This window comes from Salvelinus namaycush, chromosome 25 (genome assembly GCF_016432855.1).
Source record: "Salvelinus namaycush isolate Seneca chromosome 25, SaNama_1.0, whole genome shotgun sequence".
NCBI lineage: Eukaryota > Metazoa > Chordata > Actinopteri > Salmoniformes > Salmonidae > Salvelinus > Salvelinus namaycush.
The window spans coordinates 10,909,011-10,920,655 of NC_052331.1; the positions used below are offsets into that span (position 1 = coordinate 10,909,011).

Below are 11,645 nucleotides of genomic sequence, written 5' to 3' on the forward strand. Positions count from 1 at the left end.
TTTGTGGCGCGATGGGTAACGATGCTTCGTGGGCGACTGTTGTTGATGTGTGCAGAGGGTCCCTGGTTCGCGCCCGTGTCGGGGCGAGGGGACGGTTTAAAGTTATACTGTTACATATACACATGCATGCAATCATAATTAACGTACTCCCCACAGATACAGTATATTAGTACTACTGTACGTTCATGTATATTCTGTCATGTAGCTCAATCAACACTACTCAATATCTTCTACACACTATCTGATATGGATACACTTTATATATAATACCTCTACTTATGCAGCTTTGTCAGTGGATATAGGAGGACTGGCGCATTGTAATGGCTGGATGGAATAAATGGAATGGTATCAAACATATGGTAACCACATGTTTGACTCAGTTCCATGTATTGCATTCCAGCCATTACAATGAGCCTGTCCTCCTATAGCTCCTCCCACCAGCCTCCACTGGCCTATGTATGTGCCTTAAAAACCCTAAGCGAAGAACCTCAATGTAAATCAGGTATAATGCATGTAGCCTAGTATGCAAGTTACTAGACATATTTATAGTCTTTGTTCTCATGTCAAACACATAATAAATACTATACCACATTTTCAGAATGGTTTATTAGGTTGTGTTGATGAGAATGGAGATACCAATATTAATGACAACATTTGATCATATATAAACCATGAGTTTTTAAGAATGGTTTAATTTACGTTTTACTAAAGTGCTTCATGCCTTTTATGCATTGATAACCATGTGAGCCACTCCATTGCAATGCACTCTCCTGCATTGCAATGGAGAATACGTCTAAAAACGTCGTTTTTTTTGTCAATAGATATGGCTAGCCTACATGCAGACTACAGTACATACTATTTCTACCATTCTTGAAGGGCTGTTGCATTCTGTCTCTACGGTAATAAATACTTGCGTCACGAGTTGAACGGAAGTGCGACTGCAGTTGCGCACGCATCTCCCACTTCAAATTTGTTGCCATTTATCAATATCTACGGATTGTTTCTTGCACGTTAGTTGGGAGATTGTAGACTTTTTGTTTCACACAGAGAATACAAATCTGACAAGATGGCAAGCTGCAATTTTCAGGCGCAGTTGGTATCCATTATGGAGGTATTAGCTAAAGCAGCTGTAGCAGAAATAAACAAACGGGTTGATGATAGCTGTGCAGTTATACGTTTGGAAATGACCCAAAGCCAGCGAGATATTGATGGACTGAAAAGGAAGTGTCAAATGATGGAGGGCGAGCTGAAGAAGACACGAGTCAGGAGAAAAGGTAATGTTTTATTAATGTAAATTGATTGCATATACAAAACCCAAATGTGTGAATAGCCCAAAAATTTGACAGAATGGACGTTTTTTTTTACCCCATGGCATCAGAGAGATCTTCATATCCAGTCAAGATTGTTTTGAAAAAGCAGAGGAGTAACTCCCAGTGGAGCGACGAAGAGATTGCTGTTGAAGAGGACTCTCAACCCCAGGTGTGATACATCACCTTTCACAATTAGACCTGGCTTCTCGGGATCAGTTATGTTCAAATCAAATTTTATTCGTCATGCTTTGTAAATAGGCGTGGACTAACACTGAAAGGTAAAGAATATATAGAAATAATACATTTTTTTTTTTTACATGTAATAATAGATACACAATGAGTAACGATAGTAACAATGAATCAAATGTTATATATATAGAGTTGAATTTATCAAACCTATCGCGTTGAAGTGTTTTGTTGTTAGGAGCTCTCCTCAAACAATAGCATGACATTTGTTCGCAGTAATAGCTACTGTAAATTGGACAGTGCAGTTATATTAACAAAAATTGAAGCTTTCAGCCGATATAAGACACTTCTATGTACCGACATTTGTTGTTACTCTAAAATCGGCGATCTTGATACAGTTGAAGTCAGAAGTTTACATACACCTTAGCCAAATACATTTAACCTCAGTTTTTCACCATTCCTGACATTTAATCCTAGTAAAAATTCCCTGTCTTAGGTTAGTTAGGATCACCACTTTATTTTAAGAATGTGAAATGCCAGAATAATAGTAGAGAATGATTTATTTCAGCTTTTATTTCTTTCATCACATTCCCAGTGGGTCAGAAGTTTCCATGCTTCCAAATACTAATTGAGTGTATTGCCTTTAAATTGTTTAACTTGGGTCAAACGTTTCGGATAGCCTACCACAAGCTTCCCACAATAAGTTGGGTGAATTTTGGCCCATTCCTCCTGACAGAGCTGGTGTAACTGAGTCAGGTTTGTAGGCCTCCTTGCTCGCATACCCTTTCTCAGTTCTGCCCACAAATTTTCTTTGGGATTGAGGTCAGGGCTTTGTGATGGTTACTCCAATTTCTTGACTTTGTCGTCCTTAAGCCATTGCCACAACTTTGGAAGTATGCTTGGGGTCATTGTCCATTTGGAAGACCCATTTGTGACCAAGCTTTAACTTCCAGACTGATGTCTTGAGATGTTGCTTCAATATATCCACATAATTTCCCTTCATGATGCCATCTCTTTTGTGAAGTGCACCAGTCCCTCCTGCAGCAAAGCACCCCCACAACATGATGCTGCCACCCCCGTGCTTCACGGTTGGGATGGTGTTCTTCGGTTTGCAAGCCTCCCCCTTTTTCCTCCAAACATAACGATGGTCATTATGGCCAATCAGTTCTATTTTTCTTTAATCAGACCAGAGGACATTTCTCCAAAAAGTGCGATCTTTGTCCCCATGTGCAGTTGCAAACTGTAGTCTGGCTTTTTTATGGTGGTTTTGGAGCAGTGACTTCTACCTTGCTGAGTGGCCTTTCAGGTTATGTCGATATAGGACTCATTTTACTGTGGATATAGATACTTTTGCACCTGTTTCCTTCAGCATCTTCACAAGGTCCTTTGCTGTTGTTCTGGGATTGATTTGCACTTTTCGCACCAAAGTACGTTCATCTCTAGGAGACAGAACGCGTCTCCTTCCTGAGCGGTATGACGGCTGCGTGGTCCCATGGGGTTTATACTTGCGTACTATTGTTTGTACAGCTGAAAGTGGTACCTTCAGGCATTTGAAAATTGCTCCCAAGGATGACCCAGACTTGTGGAGGTCTACAATTTTTTCTGAGGTTTTGGCTGATTTCTTTTGATTTTCCCATGATGTCAAGCACTGAATTTGAAGGTAGATTTTGAAATACATCCACAGGTACACCTCAAATTGACTCAAATTGTCAATTAGCCTATCAGAAGCTTCTAAAGCCATTACATCATTTTCTGAAATTTTCCAAGCTGTTTAAAGGCACAGACAACTTAGTGTATGTAAACTTCTGACCCACTGGAATTGTGATACAGTGAATTATAAGTGAAATAATCTGTCTGTAAACAATTGTTGGAAAAAGTACTTGTCATGCACAAAGTAGATGTCCTAACCGACTTGCCAAAACTATAGTTTAACAAGAAATTTGTGGAGTGTTTGAAAAATGAGTTTTAATGACTCCAACCTAAGTGTAGGTAAACTTTCGACTTCAACTGTATAACGCGCTGCATGATTTACAACTGTCCCGTTGACGGAACGACGATCCTTATTAAAGTGACTATGCATAGATGACAACAGAGTGGCAGTGGTGTGGAGGGGCAATGCAAATAGTCTGGGTAGCCATTTGACTAGATGTTCAGGAGTCTTATGGTTTGGGGGTAGAAGCTGAAGCCTCTTGGACCTAGACTTGGTGTTCCGGTACCGCTTGCCGTGCGGTAGCAGAGAGAACAGTCTATGACTAGGGTGGCTGGAGTCTTTGACAAATTTTAGGGCCTTCCTCTGACACCGCCTGGTATAGAGGTCCTGGATGGCAAGAAGCTCGGCCCCAGTGATTTACTCTGTAGCCCGTTGCCAAGCCGTTTCTATACCAAGTGGTGATGCAGCCAGTCAAGATGCTCTCAATGTTTTTTTTTTTAGGATTTGATGGCGAAGAGGCGTTGTCGTGCCCTCTTCACGACTGTTGGTGTGTTTGGATCATGATAGATCCTTAGTGATGTGGGCACCGCGGAACTTGAAGCTCTCGATCTGCTCCACTGCAGCCCCATCGATCTGAGTAGGGGAGTGCTCAGCCCCATTTTCCTGTAGTCCACAATCAGCTCCTTTGTCTTGCTGACCCTGAGGAATAGATTGTTGTCCTGGCACCACACTGCCAGGTTTCTGACCTCGTCCCTATAGGCTCTCATCATCGTGATCAGGCCTACCACCATCGTGTCGTTGGGCAAACTTAATGTTGGAGTTGTGCACAGCCACGCATTTATGGGTGAAAAGAGTACAGGAGAGGACTAAGCACGCACCCCTGAGGGGCCCCATTGTTGAGGGTCAGCGTGGCGGATGTGGTGTTGCCTACCCTCACCACTTGGGGGCGTCCGTCAGGAAGTCCAGGATCCAGTTGCATAGGGAAAAAGGGATACAAGGTGTTCAGTCCCAGGGTCCTTAGCTTACTGATGAGCTTGGAGTGCACTATGATGTTGAACGCTGAGCTGTAGTTAATTGAACAGCATTCTCACATAGGTTTCCTTTTGTCCAAGTGGGAAAACGCAGCGTGGAGTACAATAGAGATTGCATCATCTAGGGATCTGTTGGGACGGTATGCTAATTGGAGTGGGTCCAGGGTGTTTTAGATGGTGTTGATGTGACCCATGGCCAGCCTTTCAAAGCATTTCATGGCTACAGATGTGAGTGCTACATGATGATGGTCATTTTGACAGGTTACCTTGGCGTTCTTGGGCACAGGGACTATGGTTATTGGAATATCAGGAGAATTTACCGCTTTTGTGTGATTTCATGAGTATGAAAAGTGTTAGATATGGTGTCTCCAGAGTAATAACCTCAGTCCCCTGTTACAGCCTACAGATGTGGAGCAGAGAGCAGAGACTGAACCCATACTGATCAAAGATGAGGAGACAGCAGAGGATGTGTGGAAGACTGACCCTCAGGAAGAGCTCAGGATCACTGGAGCGGGTGGGTGTGACCATAAGGGGTACTGCTCTGTCTATGAAAGACTGTGGTTGTATGCACGTTCCAAATTGCTACATTGGTGTTGAGTGTTTTATGTACACACATAGTCAGTTCTGAAACAGTCATGTTTTGCAACTGTTAACTTGCACTCAGCCTTTATGGAAAATGGCCTATATGGATAGGGCCAAATGTAAATGTTTCGAACAGAATAACTATAAAAAAGCATGCATGACCATGGTAGCAATTGAAAGAGAACACTTTGGAGATCAAGGGGGAATGATCAGACCAAAGTTGAGGACACAACAGTTCACCTGACTCAAGACTGAATCCGAAGATTACTCTGTTGACTTCATGTGCATTGTACATTTACTGTACTTTTCACAGCATTTGTCAATAACGAAATCTGAAAATACTCAGGATACATTCAGTAACATAATATGAAAATTCATTGACATTTTAGAGAAGGTACAAGATAAGACAAAATAATTACAAGGTGTTGCGTGAGAGGTCTTAAGTGGCCACACCTCTCCAAACTGTGCATAGTTCCTAAGTAATTTCAATGCACTTGAATGATTCAAGGAAAGAGCCTTCAACTATAAGGTGCTTTTTTGAGGTTTCCTGGCTTTGCCATCGAGGAACTGAAGCAAGCACACTTGTAGTTTTTTATAAATCGCAATCTGGGTCAGGTGACATCCTTTGAAAGCTTAATCTATTGCCAAAATGGCGAGCTATGTTATAAAATACGATCCTAATGTTAGGCTTACAAAAGGCACTTCAGACAGATTGTAATTTTGGTGTGCATAGAATGGAGTCATGAGTGCATTCAAGTGCGTGTTCCGCGGCTAATGTTCTTCACAATACAACAAACGGGCTCATTTACTTTACTATTTTCTACGTTGTAGAATCATAGTGAAGACATCAAAACTATGAAATAACACATGGAATACTGTAGTAACCAGAAAAGTGTTAAACAAATCAAAATATATTTTATATTTCAGATTCTTCAAAGTAGCCATCCTTTGCCTTGATGACAGCTTTGCACACTCTTGGCATTCTCTCAACCAGCTTCATGAGGTAGTCACATGGAATGCTTTTCCAACAGTCTTGAAGGAATTCCCACAAATGCTGAGCACTTGTTGGCCACTTTTCCTTCACTCTGCGGTCCAACTCATCCCAAACCATCTCAATTGGGTTGAGGTGGGTTGATTGGAGGCCAGGTCATCTGACGCAGCACTCCATCCCTCTTGGTCAAATAGCCCTTACACAGCCTGGAAGTGTGTTTTGGGTCATTGTCCTGTTAAAAACAAATGATAGTCCCGCTAAGGGCAAACCAAATGGGATGGCATCTCGCTGCAGATTGCTGTGGTAGCCATGCTGGTTAAGTGTGCCTTGAATTCTAAATAGATCGCTGACAGTGTCACCAGAAAAGCACCATCACACCTCCTCCTCCATGCTTCATGGTGGTAACCACACATGCAGAGATCATCCGTTCACCTACTCTGCGTTTCACAAAGACATGGCGGTTGGAACAAAAAATCTAAAATTTGGACTCGTCAGACCAAAGGACAGATTTCCACCGGTCTAATGTCCATTGCTAGTGTTTCTTGGCCCAAGCAAGTCTCTTCTTCTTATTGGTGTCCTTTAGTAGTGGTTTCTTTGCAGCAATTTGACCATGAAGTCCTGATTCACGCAGTCTCCTCTGAACAGTTGATGTGTATGTTACTTGAACTCTGAAGCATTTATTTGGGCTGCAATCTGAGGTGCAGTTAATTGCCCATTTCTGAGGCTGGTAACAAATGAACTTATCCTCTGCAGCAGAGGTAACACTGGGTCTTCCTTTCTGGTGGCAGTCCTCATGAAAACCTTAGTTTCATCACGGCGCTTGATGGTTTCTGCACTTGAAGAAACTTTGAAAGTTCTTAGTTTTCCGCATTGACTGACCTTCATGTCTTAAAGTAATGATGGACTGTCATATCTCTTTGCTTATTTGAGCTGTTCTTGTCATAATATGGACTCGGTCTTTTACCAAATAGGGCTATCTTCTGTATACCACCCCTACCTTGTCACAACACAACTGATTGGCTCAAACACATTAAGAAAAATAAATTCCCCAAATTAACTTTTAACAAGGCAGGACTGTTGGAAAAGCATTCCAGGTGACTACCTCGTGAGGCTGGTTGAGAGAATGCCAAGAGTGCCTTCATGACAGCTTTGCACAAAGATTGGCTACTTTAAAGAATCTCAAATATAAAATATATTTTGATTTGTTTAACACATTTTTGGTTACTACATGATTCCATATGTGTTATTTCATAGTTTGGATGTCTTCACTATTATTCTACAATGTAGAAAATAGTAAAAATAAATAAACCCTTGAATGAGTAGGTGTGTCCAAACTTTTGACATGCACACAGTGCCTTCCGAAAGTATTCAGACCCCTTGACCGTCCCAGCTCTGCGGATTTTTCATTAGCTCACTTGTTTTGGTATTGCACATATGTAGCTTGTTTTTGGTCGCAGGTTCAGGAATGGCTGAAAAAATTGCAACATTTACCTGGGGCTAACTCTGCAAATAGCACTGCTAGGTGATTTGAAAAGTTGTAGTCAATTGAAAAATAATATAATACTCATGGCAAAACATTAAAAAAAAAAAAAGTACAATCTGTAGAAACTATGATAACAAAGGTTCAGAACTTTTGTGAAACATCACAGCACAGTTGAAAGATATATGGCAAATAGAAGTCAACTGGATGGTGTTCAGAGATAGATGGGAGGGGTTGAGGGTAGCTGAAGGATGGGACTAAAAACAAACATTTTACATTAGATCATCTTTGTATGTAGAAGCCTAATTATTGTACATTAGTTTACTCCAATTAGGCCCAGTACTTCAAGCCAAGCCTCCTCCTCCACCCTCTCTTGCGCTCTTCCTACCTGCATAATTTCAGTCGCATCTCATGCCCTACACTTGTCTGTCCATTGCACATGTAAACAATAGCTTGCCCACTCCATAGCAAGTGACTCTAGCTGCTCTGATTGGTGAAGTAATTTAATGTTGAGCTAATGTAAAAAATAAATAGATTTCAGATGTTTTAGAAAGGAACGATATAAACCGGTACTTTTTGGGAGTTAGAACCGGTTCAGAACTTTATTTTGCAGGTTGGAATAGTGAAACGGAACGAAAAAAAGAATGGTTCCATTCAGAACGAAAAGATTGGAAAATCATTTCGGTTCCAACCCCTGGTCAAAACCCATACAGCGCTGTGAAGTGGAGAATGTGAACTCTGACGTCATGTATAGCATGTTACTCTACAGCCACTGCATTCCAATTTAGTTGCAAATCTGCCATTTTCAACCTGTATAGGGGCTGAGTGGAAAGGACTACAGGTCTTCTGTAATGTTTATTTTATGTTTATCCCAAATCTTTTAGAGTCTGGTTCCAAGGCTGGACAACCACCATCCTTTGAGCAACGGCTCTGTGACGAGGACTTCATCACACAACCCAACATATCTCCTGAAGACTCTGTGGAACATTACCCCAATTCTGATGGTCCAGAGGAACCAGGCATTCCCCGGCCTGCGTCTACAGACGTGTTCAGCACAGAGCAGCACGGGCCAGATGAGGACTCACTAGAGCTAGTGATGGTGAAGGATGAGAAAAAGGAGGAGCTGGATCAGACCACAGCCCTGGCAGGACTTGACCAGTTTGTCATGGATGAGACTGATGGGCAGCTGTGGACCTCTGTGGATCCAGGCAGACACACTGATGGGCACCCAGATTTCTCATTTCATGCCACAGAGGAGTACTCTCAGAATATATCAATTTTCCCATCTCATAGTGGGCTTCCATCCCTTCCTACTATGACAGATGATGGAGGGCCATCACTTCACTCTATAGGGAAACCACATGCTGACATGCTCAGTGCAGCAGCACACATGAAAAGACATGTCAGGACATTGGCTGATGAGAGTAGACAACAGATGCCAGAAGGACAGAGCAGTGAGATGCTGAACTCAAATAATGATGGAAATAGTTTAGCTCTACAGCCAAGGCAGCATCAGCACAGGGCTTCAGAAGCAACAGTGAGAATGAGTGAGTGCATGACAGGGTCAAACATGGCCACCACCTCCACCTTCTCTGGATACAGCCTGAGTCGCAGTAGTTTTAACATGGTGAAGAGAATGAGGACTCAGTGGAGGTCGGGCGGCACCACTGAGAGGCGTTTCAGCTGCACCTTCTGTGGGAAGAGCTTCCAGCGTTTCAGCCAGCTCAAAGTACACCTCCGGAGTCACACCGGAGAGAAACCGTACACCTGCGAACAGTGTGGCAGGAGTTTCACCAAGCAGTGCAACCTGATCAGACATGCTGTGGTCCACAGCGGGGAGAAGCCCTACGAGTGCACACAGTGTGGGAAATGCTTCACCCAGCGCTCCAGTATGAAGTCACATCAGAGAACTCACATAGGAGAGAGTCCAGTGTCTCAAAATGTGGTACCCGCATACCCTGGGGATCCACACACAAGTTTAATGTTGTCTCAGACGAAATGGAACAAGTAGAGCATAATTGTATCGTTTTTCGGTAACATTTTCTATGTGATAATGTGGGCAGAAGTTATTTTGAGACATTTTGACACGCTTTTCCTCCCAATTGATTTGTGAACTGGTTTTCATGTTTGACTGTTGACGGCTCGTCACTTTAATTTTAACAAACAATTGATTTACTACTGGTAACATCAATCATAAAAACCATTCAAATATATCATAAACATGTTATATGGAATGTATTTAAAGACAGTCAATCTGCGCTTTTAGATGAATAACATACTGTATATAGGAGCAATTTTCGTATGTGTTGTCTTGTTAGTGTTTGTCTTTCCGGGATGTAATTTCTTGCCACATGGGACAGTCTCATATCAAGTCAGGTTAATACCTTAACTTGATTTCCTGAGTTACTGCTGCCTTAAAATCTTACGTTATATCAACTCAGCTAGGCAATCAAATATGTTTCAGTGTAATAGCTTACGTCTTACATGTACAGTACCAGTCAATATTTTGGACACCTGCTCATTTCAAGGGTTTTTATTTACTTTTACTACATTGTAGAATAATAGTGAAGACATCAAATCTTTGAAATTACACATATGAGATCATGCAGTAACCAAAACAGTGTTGAATCCAAATATTTTGCCTTGATGACAGCTTTACACACTCTTGGCATTCTCTCAACCAGCTTCACCTGGAATACTTTTCCAACAGTCTTGAAGGAGTTCCCACATGCAGAGCACTTGTTCGCTGCTTTTCCTTCACTCTGCGGTCCAACTCATCACTAACCATCTCTATTGGGTTGAGGTTGGGTGGTTGTGGAGGCCAGGTCATCTGATGCAGCACGCCATCACTCTCCTTCTGGGTAAAGTAGCCCGTACACAGCCTGGAGGTGTGTTTTGGGTCAATGTCCTGTTGAAAAACAAATGATAGTCCCACTAAGCGCAAAAGATTGGATGGCGTATCGCTGCAGAATGTTGTGGTAGCCATGCTGGTTAAGTGTTCCTTGAATTCTAAATAAATCACCGACAGTGTCACCAGCAAAGCAACATCTCACTTCCTCCTCCATGCTTCATGGTGGGAACCACACATGTGGAGATCATCCGTTCACCTATTCTGCGCCTCACAAAGACACAGCGGTTGGAACCAAAAATAAAAAATTTGGACTCATCAGACCAAAGGACAGATTTCCACCGGTCTAATGTTCATTGCTCATGTTTCTTGGCCCAAGCAAGACTTCTTATTGGTGTCCTTTAGTGGTTTCTTTGCAGCATTTCGACCATAAAGGCCTGACTCACGCAGTCTCCTCTGAACAGTTGATGTTGAGATGTGTCTGTTACTTGAACTCTGTGAAGCATTTATTTGGGCTGCAATTTCTGAGGCTGGTAACTAATGAACTTATCCTCTGCATCAGAGGTTACTCTGGTTCTTCCTTTCTTCCTTTGTGGTGGTCCTCATGAGAGCTAGTTTCATCATAGCGCTTGATGGATTTTGCAACTGCACTTGAAGAAACTTTCAAAGTTCTTAATTTTCCGTATTCACTGACCTTCATGTCTTTAAAGTAATGATGGACTGTCATTTCTCTTTGCTTATTTGAGCAAAGAGAAATGGACTTGGTCTTTTACCAAATAGGGCTGTCTTCTGTATACCACCCATACCTTGTCACAACACAACTGATTGTCTCAAACGCATTAAGAAGGAAAGCAATTCCACAAATTAACTTAACAAGACACACCTGTTAATTGAAAAGCATTTCAGGTGACTACCTCATGAAGCTGGTTGAGAGAATGTGCAAAGCTGTCATCTAGGCAAAGGGTGGCTACTTTGAAGAATCTAAAATATATATTTTGATTCAACACTTTTCTTTGGTTACTACATGATTCCATATGTGTTATTTCATAGATTTGATGTCTTCACTATTATTCTACAATATAAAAACCCTTGAATGAGTAGGTGTGTCCACACTTTTGACTGGTACTGTATGTTCATAGAACTTTACATTTGACATTTGGGCAACTACACTTATCCTGTGTAATTTGTCTAAACTGACAGTACACTGGAACTGTATAAAACTGGTCATCTGAATCAAAGATCATTAGATACTGTAGATAAGAAATGGATTGATATGATTAGTAGTTT

General features: G+C 41.8%; 1 protein-coding gene across 1 annotated transcript; it reads left to right on the forward strand.

Moving 5' to 3' along the window:
- The first annotated feature begins 985 nt into the window (after positions 1-985).
- On the forward strand, positions 986-10,059 carry LOC120020228 (zinc finger and SCAN domain-containing protein 2-like). The gene is made up of 4 exons (XM_038963753.1): positions 986-1,274; positions 1,379-1,479; positions 4,857-4,971; positions 8,395-10,059. The coding sequence occupies exons 1-4, from the start codon at positions 1,067-1,069 to the stop codon at positions 9,519-9,521; spliced, it is 1,551 nt and encodes a 516-aa protein (XP_038819681.1). The 5' UTR covers positions 986-1,066; the 3' UTR covers positions 9,522-10,059.
- The last annotated feature ends 1,586 nt before the right edge of the window (positions 10,060-11,645 follow it).

Coding starts and splice junctions, on each gene's coding strand:
- LOC120020228 (XM_038963753.1), top strand. CDS start 1,067: ATGGCAAGCTGCAATTTTCAGGCGCAGTTGGTATCCATTATGGAGGTA. Junction 1,480..4,856: donor AAGAGGACTCTCAACCCCAG/GTGTGATACATC, acceptor CCCCTGTTACAG/CCTACAGATGTGGAGCAGAG. Junction 4,972..8,394: donor GCTCAGGATCACTGGAGCGG/GTGGGTGTGACC, acceptor CAAATCTTTTAG/AGTCTGGTTCCAAGGCTGGA.